The 24,644-nt window shown below is 40.9% G+C and overlaps 1 protein-coding gene across 1 annotated transcript in view; it reads right to left on the bottom strand.

Annotated features, from left to right (window-relative positions):
- Nucleotides 1-24,644, bottom strand: part of SND1 (staphylococcal nuclease and tudor domain containing 1) — a 419,288-nt gene that overhangs the window by 365,988 nt on the left and 28,656 nt on the right. Inside the window, 9 exon segments of the mRNA XM_028525371.2 lie at nt 2,982-3,072; nt 5,355-5,461; nt 6,752-6,910; nt 7,783-7,874; nt 8,614-8,774; nt 11,180-11,213; nt 11,216-11,257; nt 15,227-15,329; nt 15,331-15,348. Of these exon segments, the coding sequence (XP_028381172.1) occupies nt 2,982-3,072; nt 5,355-5,461; nt 6,752-6,910; nt 7,783-7,874; nt 8,614-8,774; nt 11,180-11,213; nt 11,216-11,257; nt 15,227-15,329; nt 15,331-15,348 (807 nt within the window).

The following is a 24,644-nucleotide window of genomic DNA, read 5'->3' as shown; positions in this document are numbered from 1 at the left end:
CACAGGATCCAGTAAACCTAGTTCCAATCCAGGAATAAAGCAAAGAAAAACTCAGGATAACAGTAAAGAAATCCAACAATGACAGTTCTGTAACAGGAAAAAAGAACTATTCCAGATTGGTACAGCTCCTGTACCAATTGGAAAGTATTGTTGACAAAGTGAAAATTAACAGACTGAATCTTTGTTTTGAGAGAAGATTTTTACAGTACGTGAAAAATACACATAAAATTTCAAAATTATTAACGCTAAATAAAACAAAAATTGTGCAGGAAATGAAAAGTAGGCAGAATATGCTATATGGTTTGGTGGTGATTACCATATACCCACTAAACTTTGAATATTAATTTAATCAGAATTATGATATAGTCCTAATGGAAGGATTGGGGAAGGTTGCATGCACACCCTTGTGAATATGTGTGCATGAGTGAAAAAACTAAATGCTCACCTTCCATGGTGTGAAAAAGAGGTTATACCTAACACTGAAAAACTTAAAAAGAGCAATACAAACATTTTATTGAGACAGGGATTGCCAAGGGTTAAAAATGGCTGCCTCAAGGGAGAGGAATGAACCAGTTCATTTCTTAATAAACCCAGAGTTCTTTAAACTCATATTAAAAAAACCTACAAATATAAATTTATACACAAGAGATTATAGATCATTACTACTCAAAAGTAGCTACTAGTCTGCAATGAGAGAAGGAGCTTGTACCAGAACGTAAACCGACCATGCACGAATCTGAGAACATTGCTTACAATTTTTCCACAGCAATCTTCTCTTGATGAAAGAAGCAATGCCTTGATTTACATTCTAGCTCAAGTTCCTTTTATCATATTAAGGCACTTTGAGCAGGATAAGTATAGGTGAAGGATCAACAAACTTTTCTGTAACGGGCCACAGAGCAAGTATTTTAGATTTTGCAAGCCATATGGTCTCTCACAAATACTCACCTTCGCCACTCTATCACGAAAACAGGTAGACAATATGTAAACGAACAGATGCAGCCACGGTCCCAATTAATTCACGGCCCTGAAATTTGATTTCATCTAACTTTCATGTGCCACAAAACATTTCCTTCCTATGTAAAATACATGCTTAGCTTGCAGAGCACACAAAAACAAGTGGTGGGACACAACCCCTACCATAGACAGTATGATAAGCTGTGTTTAAAAAGAAAGCTGTATCACAGTAGCTTCATTTAGTGTGTTTTCTTCTTTCTTCTCTTCTAGAAGTAGAAATAATGCTTAAGAATTTCAAAGTCAAAAAGTTTTAAAACCATTTACCTACCTACAAATACATTTTTCTATTCTCTAAGTAGGTTTATATCCAAATAACTCAAATTTATGTTTAAGTTATTTCAGGAGAATGATTATTTATTCCTCATAATCCCCAATCCAATACTCACTAGGAGCAATCTACTCTATCCTGGCATTGTAGTGAATAAAACTTAATTGTAATGAAAAAAGCCTCACTGTGTCTTAAAACTAAACAGGAACGACCACAAACAAAAAAACAGATTCTGGATTTTTAAAATGGAGGAAATGTTCCTAGAGTCAGCGCTCCCTTTTCTAGTTACAATAAAGTCGTATTTAAGATAAAGGCAAAACTACAGATTCAGCCATCTAATATTTTTAATTTCTTCAGCAATGCATTAGTTCCCCAACCAGCAAAGGCCCAAACCCTCAAAATCTTCTAGGTTTCACTACAACAGAGGAGGGGCTGGTAGCCACAATACAAGAAAATGGGACCCTCCCAGGCCTCATTTATATCACTAACGTCGCAAAGGTCCTAAATGTGAATGGTGAAAATGGAAGGCCTGCCTCCCTTGCTGACTGAAAGATCATCCTTTCTTTGTGTAGCCACAGTCTTCAAACAGAACGCATTGCAGGAAACATAAGCACAACCAAGTTCCAATTAGGTTGAACAGCCATGTCCAAGTTTCCAAGCTAGCCCAGTCCTCACACAGAAAGAAAGCAGGGATCCATTCTGGTCTGCATCAGAATGGGAAAATGCACAGGACAGAATCCAACCAGGGACTACTCCCACTGATATCCACTAAAAGGCACAATTATGGTTAACCTGACCACAGCTTAGACACCACAGACTAGAAGATGGAGAGGGGCCACTGGAGCACTCTGTGACTTATTGCTTTGAGCATCATAAAAAAGAAAGTGAAGAAATTCAGCCAATTCCTCAGAGGCTTTGTTAAAATTTTACCATTCTAAGATAAATCATTCCAGAATTTTTCAGGCTGACAGTGCCACCTAGTGGCCTTCCATCTTAAACTATTCAGCGACATCTGGGACAGTCACCTCTCAGTTAGAGAATATGAATATTTCACCACTTTAGTCCACAAAGACAAAGCTTCCAGCATTCCCCACCCAAATTAAAAATAGGTTGGAAAACGTTGTAGCATTTAAGGAAGGTGAGGAGAACAGGCCTGCCCCAAGGTACAAACCCTGTAACTAAGAAAAACAGCACCACGGCTGGAAGCAATCAATTTAGTAGCTCGAGCTCCCATCAGAGAAATCCATCCCAGAACACAGCAGTGGAGAGCTCTTAGAAAAAAAAACATCACAGGAGAAAAAAATCAAAACCACAAAAGTCTCCAAACAGAAAAGAAAACAAACAAGAAACTTGAGGTCATATTTACTTGGGCATCGGAAGTGAGAGAAATGCCATTTGCTAAGCAGACAAAACAACCCCTAAAAGATAAGTAACATTTCCACATGGCAATGTTTATAACTTTAACCCATGAACTTCTAATGAAGTTATGCAAATTCACACACAAAAAATTTAAGTTCTTATGGTGTCTAAGTGCCCTACAATACACACACATGTGTACAACTGTGCTTGCACCTTTATACACACCACTGGCTTGCCCTGAAATAAAAATACTTCAGTTCTTGATTGATCAAAATTTTGTGTTATCAGTGGTCTCATGACAATCACTATGCATCTTAAGATGCTAAGAATGACTCACCTTGGCAACAAATTGCTTGTCCTTTTGGTCCAAGTTAGCAGTGGGAGCCACATAGTCTCTCCATATTCTCAGCCTGCGTTCCTTGGCAAACCTGACAACAAAGCAAAGATGCAAATCATTCGGACAGATCAGGTCAGCAAAGGAAATCCACCATCACCATGACAGCAAACAGTACAGAATCCTATCCTACCTCACCGACAAGGCGCCCAGGAGAAAGACCACCAGTCGAAGCGGAACAAAGTGTGTCAAGAACCACAAGAAAAAGTGTAGAGCAACTGTAACTATCCGAGATGTGTATATAAACCATAAACCCATGGCTGGTAGACTAGATCTAAATATGCAATTTTTTGAGAGTGAACAGTTAAAGTTCACCTTATTAGTTCTTTGGCTTATCCAGTACCTCCTGAGTGATTACTATGTACTAGGCACTAGAAAGACAAACATAAAGCAAGTGTTCTTTTAAATGTAAAGAATACATACACTGAACAAACAAATATATACATATTTAAAAAAAAATAGGCTTGCTCAAGTTCCATTTGAATCCAAATCCTATGTGGAAAACAAGAACAAAATTATCACTGTAGTGCATCTAAAGAGTAAGAAAAACGAACAAAACTATAATAGAAGTTCACCAACAGAAGTTTAAAAAGCATGTTGGCAGAAATTTTTAAAGTACTAAGCCCAGTAGACTCTTTGAGTCAGACTAAGAGAGGTAAATGGAATGCTTGCAAAGCTTTAAATAAAAAAATCAATGACCAGCTGTCTCACATTTTTACAAGTAAATGAATACATGTGCAGGGGAAAGGAACTATTATTTCTGAAAACAGTATTGCAACCTTTTCTTTTTTAAGAAGTGCTAAAATAAGAAAAAGACAAAGCAGCATGTTGTAGTTGTAAAATATACCAAGTACTTCAACAGAGGTTTACCAACAATGCAAACAAGTCAAACACAGCATGTAAAACAGGAGGCAAGAAATCACCAGTTATCAAAAGATGATTTGTATTTCTTGGTCTAAACCTCTTTTACAATGATGAACACTCTCTAAAAAATCCATAAAATTTCCTGAAGACATTGTAAAACATGTAGACACTCCTGTCATTACACTCACTTTCTTCAGCGAGAGGCAAGGACTTAAAGAAGGCAATAAGAGCTACCAACCAAAATAATAATTTAGAAAAATGGACTGACGAGATTTTTTGGGGGGGGGGGGGGGGGGGGGAGAATGGAGCATCACAGAATAATCAGAGATTTTTGGAACACTGTATTTTATAACAGTATTGTATCCTTTGAATTTAATTGTGGAACATAAAGACTAATAAACTTTTATGTAATAATTGTTTTCCTTTGTCAGATATGCCAATATCAAATGCCCCAGATTAAAATCGTCTATAAGTTGCAAGTATTCCTGCTCAGAGGTGTAGAAGGATGCAAAAGCCCTAACAGGGAAGAAAACTATAGTCGTTCAATTTATGTTGTTACACATCTCTCAACTGTGTGCCTTCAAGGCAAACATGTGGAGTTACCAAGACCAGTATCATTTTGTGATTCTGTAATGAGCCATAAACCAAGCCTTGAGACTGGAACCTTGTCATCAGCGGTCAAGTAGTCTTTGTTTATCGTGGGAGGTGGTGGCTGAGAATTCCCGGACCATCGTCTCTATTCACCTACGCTTGCTATCTGCTTCATTTTCTTCTATCTACCCCACCAAGTGAATGAAGTTCATTTACACCAGCAAATACTTGACCTTGACACTTGAAATCACCACCAATCTTTAAAATATCCACTACTGTTTTTCTGGAAATAAGTTATTTCTACACCTGCACCTAGCCAAAAACAGGACAACGCACCTCAATTTCATCAGTATTTATAACTAACACACACTTTTAAATAAAGTAGGGTATTAGGCCAAAAAACAGCATTCCACAGTCCTGTGTTGGGCCTACAGGCTCTGTCTTTCTGTAATATCCCTGGCTTGAGCCTGCCTGTGTGACAGTAGGCTCAAGTAATTTCACAGTAGGCTATAAGTAATTTCATTGTCCTCAAATGAACCTCAAGTTTATTTCATCACAAATGCCTAAAATCCAGAATTTGAGAGGCTTATTTTTTTTAAAGTGACCTGGAAACATTAAAAAGTGTATAAGGTGGAGCACAACATCTGAGTAAAAATCTAGTTCCTTACTATGCAGCACAGAATTCAATTAAACCTAAAGACTTACAAGTCCTCCATGAGATTCTAGCCTCTTCTGGAATTTCCCTAATCCCTTACTGAAATAAAACAGACACTGATGTAATGGGTGAGAAATCACAAGATTTCTTTCCCTAAAGATCCATAAGGAGATCCTTGGCTGGAATGCTTCCCTGACAGACCTTACCTCTCAGCAGCCCTCAGCTTTTCTGCACCCCGAGTGTACACCGCAATCGACCAGTCCACACAGCGTGCAAAGCCTTCCTTCAGGAGGAGCTCTGTGATGTTGCCATTCTGGAAGACAAGGCACATGAAAAGGCAGGCACGAATTAGATTCTATGGCAAGAGAATCATTCTCTGGATTTCTGACACAATTACGTAGTCACAGTCTAGTCTGCAGTTCATTTTTAAAAAGAAAAAAGTAAAGCCATTGCTCAAGCACTCAGAAACGAGCCCTAGCACAGACCCACCACTCTGTGGCTCCTGTTCTCAACAACCTTGGCTTCATATCCTCACAACACCACGCACAGTGACTCTCACTTAATAGGAAAAGGATAAATGTTAGTGGCATTGAATGGAATTGACATTTCAATAGCTCTTCTTGTGGGCAAAGGAGGATGTTAATCTTTAGTGGAGATTACACCTTATTATTTCCTTCCCTAAGATCAGCACTTACTCCCCTTTCCATAAGGGGAAAGCTGAAGAATGAGCTGAGTAAGGGAATAACTTAAGCTACATTTTGCCCAATGAATTACAATTCACATTCTGCTATGACACAGAGCCATCTGGCAGGGCCCAGGCAGACAGCTAGCACTCCAGAAGAAACAGACATGACCTTGGCATATTCCACACCAAGCCTCCCGGCTTTCACAACTGCTACGATGGAAGAGTTCTCTAGGCAAAGAATAAGTAACACTAGTTATAATACAGTTACTCTGTATTAGATATAGGTTATAATAATGAAAATCCACTTAAACTTTGCTGTTAAAAAACAAGGTCATTTCCTGTCCAAGAATAACCCACCTATCAAAGAATAAAATAAGGTCACAACATAAAGAACCTATTTCCAATAGTCAGAACATAAAGAACCCATTTCCTGCTCAAAAAGCAGAGTTAGGAGGAAACTGGACTAAAGCCTGGCATACACAAAATAATTTCTCCATAGAAAGATTTCCTCACAGTTCTACCACTATTCCAAATAGGTAACTTCTAGGCCTACATACAAATTCCCCAATCCTCTGCAGCAAACTTCAGTGCCACTTCTAATCAAGGTGGCAACCTCCCACCTTTCCTAGGCACAACTCTGGACCCACTCTTGGGAAAATAAGTGATAAGAGTTCCCCTTGTAAACCCAGCAACATTTGAGATTAATTTCCTAAAAGTAAGAAGTTGCACAGATTTATCCAATTCTATCAGATAAGTGACATCTCCCTTGAAAATGCCTCAAAAACCAGTAGATGATAATCCTGCCAAGATATTTATTGGCTCTTAAAAACAAGAGAAAAGAAGAGTAGCAAAATACAGCTCATCAGACCCCAAATGGACCCCCAACCCCACACAGCCCGGTCTGTATGGCACACTCACTGGATGCAGGATGGTACCCAGAATATTCTGGTTATGGCAGCTCTCCAGAATGATCTGAACATCTCTCTGAAGCAGTCGGGACTCGGTGAAAAATTTGGCTTCTGCAGCAAAAGGCTCTGGTGTTTCACTGCCATCTGCTTCTCGTCGGAAAGTTGGGCACTACAGCAAAGTAAAGTGAGTGAGTCATGCAGCCCAAACGTGAGTGCTCGCCACACTCACACCACACTGAACTGTCCAAAAAGCAAAAACCAACCAGGCTATGCTGGGGAAAGTCTCAGATCAGATCTTCTAAGACTTTTAAAACATAATGGTAAAAAGTAACTGGAAATAGCATCATCTCAGACTGCATGGTAAGGCAAATAAAACTCATGTTATCACCCCGGTTGGTGTTGCTCAGTGGATTGAGTGCCAGCCTGTAAACCAAAGGGTCACCAGTTCGATTCCCAGTCAGGGAGCATGCCTGGGTTTTGGGCCAGGTCCCCAGTAGGGGGCGCATGAGAGGCAACTATCCATTGATATTTTTCTCCCTCTTTCTCCCTCCCTTCCTGTTTCTTAAAAAATACATAAATAAAATCTTTAAAAAGAAAAAAAACTCATGTTATTATGGAGAAAAAAATTTATTTACATTGAAAATTACCCCCTGCAAGAAAAAAAAATTCAACCAGTGCCTAGCATTAAATCCTTGTGTTTGTTTGTTTGTTTTAATCAAAATGTGTATTTTACATTAAGTCAAACTCAGAAAACTTCAGAGCCTCTCATCCCCTATTGCTGAGTCTTGACAATTTCTCCACACAGCCCATTCCAAACAGACCCTGAGTACTTAGAAAGTTTAAAAATATCTTCTTTGCTCTCATTGGAACTGTTCTTCCACAAAGTTTAAAGGACTCTAGCCAATGCTTATGGCCCATTCTAGAGGAAACAGTAGATCCACAAGTCCCCATGTAGAAAACTCTACCTATGACTGAACACTTCAACGAACCCTGAACCACCCCCCACCCCCCCAACACACGTAGCCCAGTGTTTGGTCTGACCTTGATCCCTGACAGCATGACAGTAACCAGGTAGTAATCTGGGAGGAGCAAAGCCCTGACCACACTGCCATCTCGCACGTGCTCAATGATAGCTGCAAGACAGAATAAACAACTTAAGTCATCAGCAAAACTCATTCCAGGGATAAACAACGTCCAGTCAACTGCAGTGAACACAGCTACTGTCCCCAAAGCCTTCGGGAAAGCTTCCCTCTAAGAAATGATGAAACATTGGCAGGCCTTGAGTATTCACACAACAGACTCTTCCACAACTAGTCCTGGGGAACACGGATCAGAGTGACTTCTATGTCTTCAGAACCCTCTGGGACCTCATGGCTCACACCAAAGCTTTGATATCAGTAAGGTAAGTTGTACCTTAGTACCAGGTACCCAGCAAAAAAATAGTAACAATTCAGGATTAGCAATAGTTTTATTTTACTGAGTCAGTGTCAACAAAGTCTCAAAGTGGGGCCAGAATTACAGTGTATGTGCACATGTGTGTTTGGTTGTACAAAGAATAAACATTCCTACCTCAGTTAACAAGAATGGCATTTAAGCAGCCAGTTTTTAGAAAACAGAAAGATGTCCAATGTGCAAAAATACCAGCAATTTACTACTTTATACTAGCAAACGACTAACCTTTGCAAAATATATCTGGTGTGACCCACATGAACTGAATCAAGTCTCTTCCCAAAACACCATGGTGTTGTTTAGCCTCAACAATTTCCCTTGGATACTAAATAAGTAAAACAGGTCTTATTAACCTCAAGGAGCTTGAGAGCAAATAGAAAGAAATCACCCTGAGTCACATCTGTCTTTGCTCACCAGACTCACCATTGACAGGCTTCTGGTGGTGTGAGTCCACAAAGTGCCTAGGGTTCTCAATGGCATACTTGAGGTCCCGGATAGTATGTGAACCGTTCCCGTCGCTCCACATCCCTTTCTTAGCTGCCTTTGCTTGTTCCTCACATTCCGAAAGCCGATTCTGCTCAGGACTGGAATGCGAAAAATAAACACACATGGTTAGCGAATTCACAAACATATTAGGCTCTTCTTTGACTCTGGGTTTCTTCAGCACCTTCTGCCCTTGAAGAGACCAAAGAATTTATTTCAGATCAAGCTTTAGACTCAAGCCTATAACCAGAAAACCACCATGAGTGCAACTTCAGGATTCCAGATTTGTTCCCTTCAAGGGCATTTAATGAGAAGATCCAAAGAACACACGTCTCGGTACTGCCACCATCAGTGATTACGAGAAAACAAGTTGGTGGCTCAGAGGGAAGCCACTCCAGGAGGCACAGCTTCATTTAACTATCCCAGATTCAGGAACTGAAATCTAGGCAGAGCTCAGCAGGACACAGTGCAGGAAAAGTGACTAAGAACCACTCTTACTCCTACTGTCGTCCGCAGAACAGGGCTAGGGAATGCAGAGCAAACACTGTTATTGCAGATGTCACCCCAAAACTACTTACACATCATAACACCAGCTAAGCAAAAGCAGTTTGAAAATGGAAGACTCCTTCTTCATTGGGTGGGAGACTAGACTACATACAAGAGCAGCCAGAAAGTCAGCACATGAACACACCAACAAGCGAAACCAGAGATGGCTCTGCTCTTCCCTCTCACACACGTGTCTGAGCAAAGGAAGTAACTGAATGGCCTTTCCACAATCTCAGTGCCTGGCTCCATCGATGGCTGTATGCATAAATGGAATCTCCCACCTCCATCAGCAAGGATATCTAAGCAGGGACCCCTGCCCTAGAATTTCTCAACCAGAAGTCTTCAGTACCTTTTCCCCCTCCCCACCCCACAAAAAAGACAATCACATTCTTGGGGGTCCAAAATTACAGCCAGAATTCAATGAGACAAATGTAGTTTAAGAAACAGAAGCAAACAGAAACTCAGAAAAGGCTTTAAGTCAAGACAATTTTAGAGGAAAAAAGGATCGATATGCCAAGGGAGATACCTTTGTTGACATGGTAAATACTACTATGGGCTTTTAAAAATTCTTCATCCTGGGTACAAATTGGATTCCTAAAAAAACAGTACAATAGTATCATGCCAGCAATGTCCTTAAGATACAACTTCAGCATGCTTCCAAAAACACCACCTAAGACAAATGTCTTAATGCAACAAACTCCTAGCAAATGACTCTCTAAAGCCAGGAAAGACCACAGAAGTTTACGAGTGGGCCCCAAGACTAAGAAGGCAGGAAAAATGCAAATAGTGCATTTTTACTTTGTTCATCCCCATAAGTACAGTCCATGCAAGTATTTATCCAAAGCCTGGACATGATTTAAACAGCATCTTTAGCCTCCAAATTACTGATGTAGCTTATTGCTTTTCAGAAAATAAGGTATTAATTAAAGCCAGCTGCAGCCCTGGCTGGTGTGGCTCAGTGGATCGAGTGCCAGCCTGCAAACCAAGAGGTCATCGGTTCAATTTCCAGTTGGGGCACATACCTGGGTTATGGGCTAGGTCCCTGATGCAAGACACGCGAGAGGCAACCACACACTGATGTTTCTCTCCCTCTCTTTTTCCCTCCCTTCCCCTCTCTAAAATAAGTATTTTTAAAAAGCTAGCTGTGATCCATCTTACTGAGAGCCAACACTAATAAACTTGAACATGATTACTGTGCTATAAAGCCTACATACATAGCACTCATTTCTAATAAGCTCATACTGCCATTAGTTAAATACATACATTTTCACCTACTACTTAGAAAGCATCTACAGATCCAAGACCAAAACAGACTTCAAAGGCTTTGGAGATAAATTTTCCGACTTTAAAAACAGAACCACTGAGCCTTTATCAGTTTAACTAGATCCTAAGCAGTAGATTTTGCTTTGAATTCTATTTATTCTCTTTGCTTCATTTTTCATTGTACTTATTCCTGGCACATGAGATATTGTATACCTATTTCTTGGTTTATTGTCTGTCTCCCCATTAAAATGTTGGCAGAAGCTAAGTATGTTTGTTCATGGATCTGTGCTCAATGTCTAGATCACAGCCTGGCACACAGCAAATACTCAATGAATCTTTTGGGATGAACTGATAAGTACTCTGGAACTGAGTATCTCTGGTGTAAAACAAAGTCTATTGACTCTCATGATATGAAGAATAGAGCTGCCTGTCTCAAAGTCTGTTTTTTTAAGGGGTTACACACATCAAAGCCACTAAAGAAGGGTGAGTGACCTGCTGGCTCAGAATAATACATGCCTGGGCAGGAATGTCCTAAAAGCCAAAGAGCACCAGAGGTTACCCACTAAAGATCAGGGGGCAGACATGAAAACGCAGCAAAGCCAATGCAGAGCTGAATGCCCACCCTCCCTTGAGCAACCCCAGCTCTCACAGTAGAGTAGAAGGAAGTCAGAAGATCAGAAGAGTAATGAAGGCTTACTTATTAGCTCTCATGCCTTCTCTCCGGGTGGCAAGCCCTCTGCAACCAGAGACTCTGCAATGTTTTCCCCATTGGTATCTGAGGAGAAAAAAAAAAGTGAATTAAACATGAGATTCAAATCTGCCTGCAATGGCACTACAGATCAAATGGAGCCCACTTCCACCCTTAGCTCTTCAAGGAGAGTGATGTTGCCAGAGAGTTGGACAAGGCAGCGATGCAGTGTTGGATTTTTCAGAAAACCTTTTCTTCCAAAATGTCTAGCCTCTAAGACTCAAGGGTCTACAAATCTTTTTCTCAGGTCTTTGCTTCTAATTTTCTTGTGTATCTCCCAGGCCAAATGCAATCTCAGGAACTACTAGAGACTGACAAGAAAGCGAGACACATGCGGCAGCCTGGGAGTGTATAAAGAGCAGTGAGCCAAGGAGGACAGGCCTGGAGCTGAAGAAACATTCTGCCACTTAATGCCTTAGACAAGATCTCTCAGCATTAATCTGCTCATCTCTAAAATGAGAAAAGGACCTCTCTAAAATGGGTTCTTGTGAGAATTAAACAGTAACATCTGTAAACAGCCAAGCACATAGGAATTAAGAACATATTATATATACAATCAGACAGATTTGTTTAGGATTGTCCATTACAGTTTTCACCACAAAATCCAATTCCTCTCAGGATGCCCTACTCTCTGCTCCAACAGGACACCAAGACAAGCTACGCAGTTTGACAAAGACTTTCTCCTGCACTCACAGAGATGCAGGGGACAGTGTCTAGATTTTTAATCTCTCACACAGCAGGCTACAGAGCAGGCAAGAAAATAAAGTTAAACATAAATCCCAACCTGATTACGTTTTACCTGGGCACCTGAAACAGTAATTGCATTTCCATGCTATTGAAAAAGCTTTTAGGCTCTGTGTATTCTCTTAAATCTCTGCTTGTCAGCCAGAACGATAAAGGAAGACATCTATGAGGGAAGCGCCACATAAAAATGTTTAACATGGCAGAAACAAGCTCCTAGATAAACTGAAACAAAGTCTAGCCAATAGGTAATGTCAGCACAGAACAAAATTCTGTTAGGATTCTATGTGATACACTACACAATGACTGCTGCAAGCAAGCACAAGTATACAGACAGACCATCCCCAAGCCCAACTTAAATGCCTTGCCATCGGCATGCCCCGATTTCTACACAGGTAAATTGTAAGCTTCTCTTTCTACCAAGAGAAGTTCAGATGAATGATATTTATACAAAGGATGCTCAGGTTCTGAGGCTGAGTATAGATCATAGGAACCTTTCCACTGAAGTTACTACTGAGGCCAGACACACATAGCTACCTGACATTGGTAAATATTACATTGATTCTTTGAAAACGACAGGAATACAAAGACATCAAAAGGAGGGATTCAACAAGTAAGGGAGAAGCTGAGCAGTAAGGAGCCAAGAAGTCAGGGGGTGAAAAGAATGAAACCCACGTACAAACAAGATGAGTGGCCATGACAACAGCCAATCAGCACCATACCCAATAGATATTTTCTTAGCACAGAGCACTCTGATAATGCCTGTCAGCAGGCCCACTTCTAAAATTTAGTTCTGATTGCTCCTTCAAAGGAAGAAAAATACATTCCTCTGGGTCAGCCTCCCAAAGGAAACAACAAAATGTGGTGGACAAAATACTGAAAGCAGGGAATTTGTAAGACATGCATCTGATTTTCTTGCTCATTACTTATCAAGTTATTAATCTGATCAAGTCACAATGAGGATGGCAGTAAGAGCCCGTAGGTGACTATATTTTCTCCAAAGTCAGAAGACTAACCACCTCTTTTTAAAATAAGTTCTAGGTTAACCACAATTTCTCAATCTACACTCTCCATCATAAAAAGTAGCCACAAATGAGGACGAATATATGAATACTAATTAATCATTTAAACCACTGAATCCTTTCATTAGAATGGCACTGACAGTTGGTTAAAGTATCTGAATGAAAATATCAAACTTGAAGCCATTCAAGCTTTTAAAATTCAAAGATGTAGGCAATTTTCAATCATTCTTTCAGTACATATTATTCGGCGAATCCTGTGTGTCAGGTTTTATTCTAAACATTAGTTAGTGCATTAACTGCTTGATTATATCCAATTTATAATTTGGGTCAGTTTAAATAATAAACTTTTCTAAAACAACATTAAAGATTATCTTAAGAGTCAGATTCTCCTAACAAGCAATTCGACCATTTTGGTTGAAGACCCGGATTATTTAAATGAACTCTTAGACAGTGGCTCTTTATAGACCTATCTGTACCCATAGTGAGGTCTCTTTCAGGGTAACACAAGACTAAATAGGAAATATCTGAAGTAATGAAACCCTTGAAAAATGCATTTGGAAGACAGTGTACATCTATTCATATTACATCCTTTCTAACCAGTAACCATCCAACAATAATGCTTAAGTGTTTTATTTCCTACTATATTACTTGAATTATGTGCAAAAGGCAAATCTATTTCCCTTTTCAAAAAGATGACACATATTACTGTAACTTCCCATCCAATCAAGAAACAGCCCTTTGTCTGGGAGGCTGAAAATGGTGGTGTTTCTCTACCGGGTAAATTTGACAAGATGCTTCCAAGGTCATACCCAACTCGCTTATCTAAGACCTCTAAATTAAAATCAGAATCTTAACAGGATGAGCTCTGCTCAGGTTGTTCAGCTGGCTAGAACATCATGCTGATATGCCAAGTTTGCAGGTTCAATCCCCAGTCAGAGCACATACAATAATCAACCAATGAATGAACAAATAAGTGGAACAATTAAATTGATTTCTCTCTCAATAAATTTTTTTTTTTTTATTTTTAGGGAGGGGAGGGAGAGAGAGACACACACACACACACACATCAATATGCGGTTGCTGGGGGTTATGGCCTGCAACCCAGGAATGTACCCTGGCTGGGAATCGAACCTGGGACACTTTGGTTCCCAGCCCGCGCTCAGTCCACTGAGCTACGCCAGCCAGGGCTTCAATAATTTTTAAAAATTTATCTTCAAAACGGATGATGTTAGCCTTGTCATTGTGCCCTGCTTGTTTACTTCTAGTACAGACTACCCAAGTCAACTACATTATCTAAGCAGCTCAGTTGGAAGATTATTTTATCAAATAATCACAGGAAACTTAAAAATATCTGCTACTAAAATAGTTCTAGATGAGCACGGCCGTTTTATGCTTTATAAAGAACAGCCTTCCAAGTATTTCAATGTCGTTATTTCTGTTCAAACTCTAATCCACAATCTTTCTCTCCCCCCCACCTAATTCAAAAGACCAGAACACCTAATGTCGCATGAGCCATCTGGCTCAGCTATACAATCAGGATATGTGTACACATACACAAATGTATTTACTGAACACATACTCTGTGCCAGAGATAGATGCTTCACATATACTACCTCTTTAAACTCTTTCAATAATTTACAAATGAATGAACTAGGGCTTAGAAAAGTTAAGGGCTAAATTAAGTAAGGGGTCCATGAAAGAGGAGCCAGAACTCTAACCCACACGTTACAACTCAAAAGCCTGTGTTCTTCCCATTCAACTGTAAAGTATGTGGCTTGCAAAAAAAAACCCCACAAGCCCTAAACAAATCTTTCTCTCCTAGAGCGTCTCCCCATGAGCAGAAGAAAACCACAAGACAGATAAAAGAAATAGAAGATGCAATTGGAAATCTATAGGAATTCAATTAGCACTATGACCCAGAAGCACACAGACATTAAGTTCCATGGGCTGAAGGCCTAAATACAAGGAAGAATGCTATGCTGTACAACATACACCTAAACCAAGCCAGGAAAGCAGGCCCAGGATATATCACAGTATATTTTGAAACCAAAATATCAGGTAACTCCTCTACACTTATGTGCCATGAACTCACACTTCCACTACATCAACAGCCAACTATCCTAAGGCTACCTCCACCAGCACTCACACTGGCCTTCCACCAGATGGAAACTAATCAAAAGAACTTCAGACTCAGAGAATGAGAAAAATGAGTCCTTTTCTCCTTGATACTCACCTTTTCCAAGGTAGATCATGCCATACTCTCGTCCCTGTGGAGTCTTGTTTTCTATCGTGAAACAGACTTCCTTCCCAATCAGCTTCTTCCGAAGGAATTCTCGAGGCAGGAAATGCCCAGGGCTGAGAGACAAAACAAATGTGTCACATGAGAACTGCCTAGTTTCCCACAATCGGCATTCAAGTTCACTTCTTCAATATCCTAGCCCTGCGCTAGGCCCTGAAGAGAGTATAAAAATGAAAAGCACACAACACAAATCACACACTTAGGGAGCTCATAAAAACAGGGTCTAGCAATTGGTTTAACTAGCACAGGCCCTAAAGCAGACGTAACAGTTTTCCAGAGGCTGGCAGGAGCACCCTTCCCTGCATCTGTCTATTCAGAGCTATAGCTTACTTGGTGAATAATAATTGCCAATAATTTTATAGTACTCACCAGCTGTCAGCCACTATTCTAAATGCTTTCTATTTATCAACCCACTCCTGGGTAGGAAGTCCAGGCTCCAGAAACTCATGTAGCTAAAGTGAAGTCATAAATAACTATGACCTCCGTTTGTCTCTTTCCAGCACTTTCACTGACTATTAAACTAGCCTGAAACCAGTTCACTGCACTGTCAAAGTAGGGATAAGGTTCTAGAACTACTAGAATGAATCCTCTACTTAAATGAGAGCCTTGCATACGTCATTCCTCCACCTTTTTTTAAGAACAGCCAATAGAGTTGAGAATGGCAAGAACTATCCTCCCCAAAATGTCTCCTCTTCCTCTACTGCTCTAGTCTGAAGCTGTACCAGTGGGACCCTATAAAGGTCCCAAGACCTCCAGGAAGACACCAAGAACAAGTCCTGGTCAACTTCACAATGACACAGAGAGTTATCCATTAAAGGAACTGACACAAGGAGTGGGCCACACAGCTACACAATGGGAAGTAGAGTCTCCATGATCTCAAGACACTGTGCAAAGGAGTGGTTTTGTCCCATTGCCAACCTATCGCTTCTATGATGGTAAAGACAAAGCAAGATGTCTCCTCTGAAGAATCCCTATTGGTCAGCAGTCACAGGCACTTGAAGTTACAGTCGAGATCGAGCTCAGTGCCCCAAGTTCTCTAAAACAGAAAGGAGGAAGGAAGGAGTAAGAGTTCAAGGATATATGGTCAGCAAAAGTTCATGTGCAAAAAAAGTGCAAAGTATAAAAAAGAAGAGTTGTATGTGATAGGCACACAATGTCTATTACAACCTCATGGAGACACAGAACTCAGGCCACACACAATAGAGAAACAACAATACACGTGTGGCCTGAAAAGGAACCTCTGCTGACCTTTTCAGACCATGAGGATTAGTCCAAGAGGTTATCCAACGAGATTTTCTAAAAGAAAAATATTCGTATGACTTCCCGGAAACCAGAAGCAACTGGTTGGGATGGTATTAAAAAAAACAAACAAACAAAAAAAACAGTCCTGTTATATAAACCCAATGTGGATGGTCCTAGAAAAGAACTGATCCTGAGAAAGTGCTATCAAACACACAACAGCTTACACTCAATCATCTATGCTCTTTCCTCAAAGCACCAACAAGCAAAACAGCCACTCACTCAATGGCAATATAGAGCTCACCATATTTTACAGGCCATTTGTACTTCTTGCCCCACTCCTAAAAATGAGAATCAGTACCTGTAACAAAGAGTCTGATGACTGATAAATGAGCCTAATTATCACCTAATCACAGAAACACTACTGAATCAAGTAACACAGGCTCCTGCCATTTTCATTAACTTAGTGATCCACTTAACTCTAAAAGTAGCTTCACCTATACAAGGTCTGTCCGGAAAAAAGTCCAGCCACTGTTAATATAAGAACAGTTTGTGTGACATTGATGTAACCTGGCAGCCCATTCCAGTCCATTGAGTAGACTGGAATGCACATGTGTGAACAATAACTGATGACTTTATTGCACTAGTCAGTGGGGGTGGTAGACACCAATGAGTGAGCATATGTACTCTGTGGCTGTGGCATTCAAAATGATTGAGCGAGTAGAGCAACAAATCTGCATCAGATTTTGCATTAAGTTTGAACACTCCTCCACGGACACTATTCAGATGATTCAGAAAGCTTTCGGGGATGATGCAGTAAGTACAGCACAAATAAAAGTGTGGCACAAACACTTCAGAGATGGTCAAAAATAATGTGGAAAGTGATCCACATGCTGGAAGGCCTGCAACAAGCAGAACACCTGAGAATGTTGAATGTGCAAGTAGCTACAATCAACAGATTGGCAACTGACCATGTAAGAACTAGAAGCTGATCTGGGGGTTCCAAAAATCACTGTGTCCAATATTTGACAAAGGATCTTGGCATGAAACATGCCATGACAAAATTTGTTCCATGGCTTCTGCTATTAAAGCAGAAGGAACATTGTGCTGCAGCTGCTAATGATTTGATTCAAACCACTACTGATGAACCAGATTTTCTCAAGAAGGTTATAACCAGAGATGAATGGTGGGTCTACAGCTATGATCTGAAAATAAAGGCCCAGTTCTCCCAATGTAAGTCGCCTGGTTCTCCATGCCCTAAAAAGGCATGGCAAAGTCAGAATAAGATCAAGACCATGTTATAACTGTGTTTTTTGATTGGGAAGGTGTTATCCATCAAGAGTATACCCTTCCAGGCGAAACAATAAGGAGCACTACCTCAATGTTCGTCGGTTAAGAGATGCAATATGACAAAAATGGCCGCAGCAATGGGCAACTGGTGACTAGCAGCTTCATCACAACAACACGCCCGCTCATGCATCATGTCTCGTGCAGAGCTTTTGGCTTAGTCATCAAATCACCCAGGTGGCTCAGCCCCCTATGGCCCATTTTTGGTGCCCTATAACTTGTGGCTTTTCCCAAAACTAAAATCACTTTTGAAAGGGAAGAGATTTCAGGCCATCATGAGATCCAGGAAAATATAATGGGGCAGCTGATGGCAATTCCAACAAAGGATTTTGCAGTGTTTTGAACAGTAGAAGAGACTAGGAGAAGTGTGAGGGCCCAACATGTCTACCTTGAAGGGGACTGAGGCATCACTGTCCTATGTACAATGTGTCTTGTATCTATCTTCTTCAATAAATGCCCCTATTTTTCATATTGCATGGCTGGATACTTTCTGGACAGGCCTTGCAGATTTAATACTTAGGACTTCGTTCTGAGTGCCATATATTCAATAACACACTGAATTCCTAAACACTTAGAAAAGCTATGATGACAAGTATCCTAGCCCTGATCCATGTGGCTTAGCTGGGTGGGTGTCATTCTGCAAAGCCAAAGGTCACTGGTTTGATTCTGGGTCAGGGCACATGCCTGGGTTGCGGGCTTGGTCCCCAGTGGAGCGTGTATGAGAGGCAACAGACTGATGTTTCTTTCTCACATCCATGTTTCCCTCCCTCTCTAAAAATAAATAAATAAAATCTTTCAAAAATTTTTTCAGTCCTACCAAATGGACTTAAAAAAAAAAAAAAAAGTACTCCTAAAGTGGACCAAGACTGATAAAAATTCATTTATCAAGGGTCATTTCACAAGGAAATATCTAGCCCCTATGGGGAAACCTCCAATATCTACCAACCGGACAGAATCACTAAAAGCTTTTACGGCTTGCTGAAGGAGCACCCTTCTCTAAGGGCCTTGCATTTACAGTTGGTCAGTCACTGGGCTACAGGGGAACGTCATACTGGAGGTCTCAAAAATGACATATACCTAATCCTCTAAGAAAAATAATCCTGTTTTTATAATCTCCCTTTTTAAAGATTTTGCCTTCTCAAGTTGGGCAAATTCATTAACCGGACATGACATTAACCAGACATGACGTTAACTGAATCAGGAAAGCAACTAACCAACTCACTCTTCACAAGAGCAACATAGCACTCCAGGGAAGAGCCTCAACAAAAGTGTCCACACAGATGACAGCCAGCAGAAGGCTACCTGATGGAGAAGGCTATCCCAACACAGCCTCCCAGAATAACTTTAAGAGACAAGTATAGGGAAGTTTGCTCAGAGCATTCATCAAATGAGGTCTAGCAGGGCCTAATAGGAACAGTAATTGTGGTCTATTCAAATGATGTCCCCTAGCCCCATCTAAGAAGCAAATGGCCGTTAAGTAGCTAGAACTCAAAATTCCCTCTTCCATTTACAATGCCCAAACGTAGATGATCCAGCACCTTGCTCTCCACCCTCAGACCCAAGCCAGGTTCTAATGTCTACAATGATGAAATGGAATTTTTAATTCCAATTTTTTCTTTGAACCAAACAGACTCCTGAACTACTTAAACCAGATTAAATTCCACAACAATGTAAAACCTTAAAATTGTCTACTTTTGAACCTGGCCCAATGCTTAACACTTCTTTTCCCTCCTTCTCTTCTAATCATCACACTGTACCACCTGTACATATAAGTAATCCCTCTCTGCCTCAACCACCCCACCAACTCAATTCTCAACAGCTCTACTGACATAGGACTATGACATTCATTTCTATATTTTTCATTAAACCAACAGAGCTTTGCACATAAGAGGAGCTCAATAAATCTGTGGAAAATTAATATATAATTTTCACAGTGTCCAGCAATGCAGCATCTAGGCTGCCTCAAGTAGCTAGGCAACACTGGGGATTAAGCTGCAACAGGGCAGTGAAGGCTGAGGGCATGATGTGGAGCTGCTTTTATGTCTACAGGACTTAAGAGAAAGCTGAATTTCTTTGAAAAAGACATCATAGGGGAAAGTAAAAAATAATCAAATGAATGATATTTGGGGTAGTGAAACAAAGAGAATCCAATAAGCGATGATGTCCTTGACTCTATTTGAATGTGAAAACATTAGCACGTACTAAACAATACAAAATCAGAGACAAAGGATAGAGCCACCGTGCACAAAAAGACAGACTCGGGTTCTTTTCCCTATTATTCACATAAATGTGTATCCACTGTATCCTGCTTCACATCAGGCACTGACCAGGCATGTGATGGGAGATAATGCCCCTCCTCTCAAGGAGCCTACGTTGAACAAGACATATAAACATGGAATGAAATGCTATGAATGCTACGACAGCACACAAATGGAATGATGAAAGGAGATGTCAAGAGCAACTTCTCAGGAGGTTCAATCTTCAGAGATAGTAGGTGTTCACCAGGACACAGACGGAGGAGGAGTTCCTGATGGACGGAGCAGCCTGAGCCAAGACACAAGCAGGTAAAACTTAAGCGGCTCTTAATATTTTCAGCATGGCTGGAACTTAGCATCCCCAGGTGGGGTGAGCAAGAGACCAAAAGTCAAATCACAAATAGCCTTGAACCCCAGGCTAAGGAAGTCATTTAGATTTGCCACAGAGGTAATGGGAAATCACTGAGGTCTAGGAATGACACTGAGCAAGAAAATAAAACTATGTTTCAAAAAGATCTGAGAGCACATAAAGGAAAGATCAGAAGGAGAATAAAGGCAAAGAGACTACTCTTTCAGTATTCCAGGGCTTTCACTCAAGATGGCTACACAGGTAAATGCCATATTCACCTCCTCCCACAACCACATCAGAATTACAACTAAACTACAGAACCACCATCATTCAGAACCACCTGAAATCTGACTGAATGGAAGTCCTACAACTACAGAATTAAAGATGTTACATGGAGAGTGGTAGGAAGAGCAGAGATGCAGAACAAGCTGGGCCCACACCTACATGTGGCAGATAAACACTGAAAGGGATATCTCAGCTGCAGAGGTGACATCACCCTGAGGAGCAAGTGGTCCCAGCCCCACACCAGGCCCTGCAGCCCAGGGTTCCAGTGCCAGAAAGAGAAGTCCTTGTAAATTCTGGCTGTAAAAACCAGTGGGGACTGAGGCTGAGGGAGACTGAAGGCTTCTCTCCCAGGCAGTTCTTCTAAAAGGCTCATGCTCAGACTTACTTGGATTCACTTCCTCTGAGCTCCAGCACTGAGGTAGCAGCTTGAAAGGCATCAGAGACATACAGGGAGGAACTGAATTGAATTGTCCAACACCAGAGTGAGAGCTGGGGGGGGAGCTTTCACCCAGAGAGAAATGCTGGCAGAGGCCACTGTTCCTTTGTTGAGCCCTTCCCCAACAGAGCTGGCAGGCAGGGACCATATTTGACATCTACTACTATGTGCCCCAACCCCACTCCTGTGATTCCAAGACCCCACTCCACCCATCTTTCAGGTCCAGTGGCACCTCCATATGAATGACCTGTCTTGGCTCATGCTTCAGATTTTCCTAAATTCTCTCAAACAAGGAGCATCTGGCTTCAGTATGCCCTGTACCTCTTGCTAAGTGGCCCCCAGCCCAACACTACTAGGAGCTGGTTCATTGCTTGGCCTCACCTGGGTACCTCCAAGACCAGCACAAGTGGCAGCCATCTGCAGATTACTTTGTAGCTCATGCTGGGTGGCCTCAGGCAGAACACAACTGTGAGGCACCAGAGCCAATATACCCAGAGCGCAGCTTCACACCAAGTCAAAACACCACCACCCAACCACCTCCACAAGCATGACACTCAAGGGACAGACACAGCAGGCACCAGAGCCCCACTGAAGTAAATCCTGCTCTGTGGGGTGGGCCCCTGCACAGCTGATCCTCCACAGTGGTTGAGGATGGTAGTCAGTGGTTGCAACCAGCACTTGCAGCTGATCGGCCTAGGGGTAAATGCTTCCCTCATTGACAGGCCGAAAGCAATCACAACTCAACTACAAGAGGGTGTACACAGCCCACAAAGAGGGCATACAAAGAGTGCCCAGCTTGGGTGATAGCAAAGGCTGTGCCACTGGACCCTACAGAACACCTACTAGTATACTAGTAAGTCACTCTAGCAAGCCTGTAAGACATAGCAGCTCTACCTAACACACAGAAATAAACACAGGGAGGCTGCCAAAATGAGACAAAGAAACATACCTTAAACAAAAGAACAGAACAAAACTCGTTAAAAAAAAAAAAACTAAACTAAATGGAGATAAGTGCAGAGTTCAAAACACCAGTTATAAGGATGCTCAACAAACTTAATGATAACCTCAACAGCATAAAAAAGATCCAGTCAGAAATTAAGAGTACAGTAATTAAAATGAAGGATAGTTTACAGGAATCAACAGGAGAGTAAATGAAGCCAAGAATCAAATCAGCAATTTTGAACATGAGAAAGCAAAAACCACCCAATCAAAGCCGGGGGAAAAAAAAAGAATCCAAAAAAATGGGGATAGTGTAAGGAGCCTCTGGGACAACTTCAAGTGTACCAACATCTGCATCATGGGGGTGCCAGAAGTAGAAGACAGAAAGCAAGAAACTGAAAACCTATTTGAAAAAATGATGATGGGAAACTTCCCTAAGAAATAGACATACAAGACCAGAAAATGCAAAGTCCCAAACAAGATGAACCCAAAGAAGCCCACACCAAGACACATCATAATTAAAATGCCAAAGGTTAGCTCTGGCTGGTGTGGCTCAGTGGACTGAGTGCCAGCCTGCAAACCAAAGTCACTGGTTTGATTCCTGGTCAGGGCACATGCCTGGGTTGCAGACCAGGTTCTCAGTTGGGGGCATGTGAGAGGCAACTGATCAATGACTCTTTCACACATCACTGTTTCTCTCCCTGTCTTTCAAATCTTTTTTAAAAAAATTAATAAATAAAATGCAAAAGGTTAAAGACACAGGGAGAATCTTAAAAATAGCAAGAGAAAAGCAGTTAGTTTCCTACAAGGGAGCTCCCATAAGACTGTCAGCTAATTTCTCAACAGAAACTTTGTAGGCCAAAATAGATGGGCAAGAAATATCAAAGTGATGAAAATCAAGGACCTACAACCAAGATATACACAGCAAAGCTATCATTTACAAATGACGGATAAAGAGCTTCCCAGAGAAGAAAAAGCTAAAACAGTTCAACCTCACCAAACTAGTATTATATGAAATGTTAAAGGGTCTTCTTTAAGAAGAAGAAAAAAAGCCCTGGCTGGCATAGCTCAGTGGATTGAGCGCGGGCTGGGAACCAAAGTGTCCCAGGTTCGATTCCCAGCCAGGGTACATTCCTGGGTTGCAGGCCATAACCCCCAGCAACCGCACATTGATGTTTCTCTCTCTCTCTCTCTCTCTCCCTCCCTTCCCTCTCTAAAAATAAATAAAATATTTAAAAACAAAAAAAAGAAGAAAAAAGATAAAAAATATGAACACTGTAATAGCAATAAATGCATATCTAACAACAATTGAATCTAAAAAACAAAATAAACAAGCAGAACAGAAACAAATGAAAGGAGGGTTGGGGAAATGAGTGAAAAGAATCAAGGGATTAAGAAGTACACATTGGTTGTTACAGAACAGTCATGGGGATGTAAAGTACAGCACAGGGAATATAGACAATAGTATTCTAATAACTATGTATGGTGTCAGATGGGTGCAAGATTTATTGGGATGATGGTTTAGTAAGTTATGTAATTAATGCCTAATCATTGGGGTGTATACCTGAAACTAACATAAGAAACATAAGAATGTATGTCAACTATAACTGAAAAATAAAAGTGATTTAAAAATGAAAAAAAATTTTTTTCCAAGCACACGATCATAGTTGAACAAAGAACAGGAGTAGTAATGAAGTTTCAAGATTGGAGAAGAGGTTTTAAGGAGGAAGAATGTTTAGGTCTCAATAAAGGCCTGGATGTTGGGGGGTGGGGGTGGATGAAACAAGAGCAAGGGAAATCAGGTTTCTGACTTGAGTTACCTGTTGGTGCCACTGCTTACTTGAGCCACAGAGGCTTTGAGGGCATGCTTGGGGGAAAAACCAGATCACAGCAGGATGAGGGGAGACTGGATTATCAGGGTGGAGAAACAGTGACTATAGCTGAGAAAGAGTAAAATCTACAGCTATCAAATACTTCTTATTAGAGACCTTTGAAGAGTTACTAGGAGTAACTCAGGAGTAACTCACTGATGATGAATTGCTCTGAAAGAAACAAAAAGCACTAAACTGTATAAATATATAAAACTAAAATGAGACCTGGGGTCAGAGTATGTGGTATTCTTTCACCTGGGATGGTTCTGGTAAGATTTCATTGTACTGTTACATAGGATACAAATATTTAGAACAAGCTCTGACTGGCATTGTGTTTCTCTGCCCTAGATTTTCACCTGCAAAACAAGAAATTAAAACCATTTTTTCCTAGAGGATACACTGCTTCTTCCTTCTGAGGAAATGAACGTAATCAGCTCTAGCCAGCCAGGGCCAACACTCTCCTCTCAGAAGCAGTCAAGCTGTTATACAACATACAACCGAAAGGAAAGAACTATTCAGTGTTGGTCAAGAAAAGCACTTTGGCGGGCTGGGAACCAAAGTGTCCCAGGTTTGATTCCCAGCCAGGGTACATGCCTGGGTTGCAGGCCATAACCCCCAGCAACCGCACATT

Source organism: Phyllostomus discolor, chromosome 10 (genome assembly GCF_004126475.2).
Source record: "Phyllostomus discolor isolate MPI-MPIP mPhyDis1 chromosome 10, mPhyDis1.pri.v3, whole genome shotgun sequence".
NCBI classification, from domain to species: Eukaryota; Metazoa; Chordata; class Mammalia; order Chiroptera; family Phyllostomidae; genus Phyllostomus; species Phyllostomus discolor.
The sequence above is the reverse complement of the archived record's forward strand: the minus strand, read 5'-3'. Positions and strand labels throughout refer to the sequence as shown.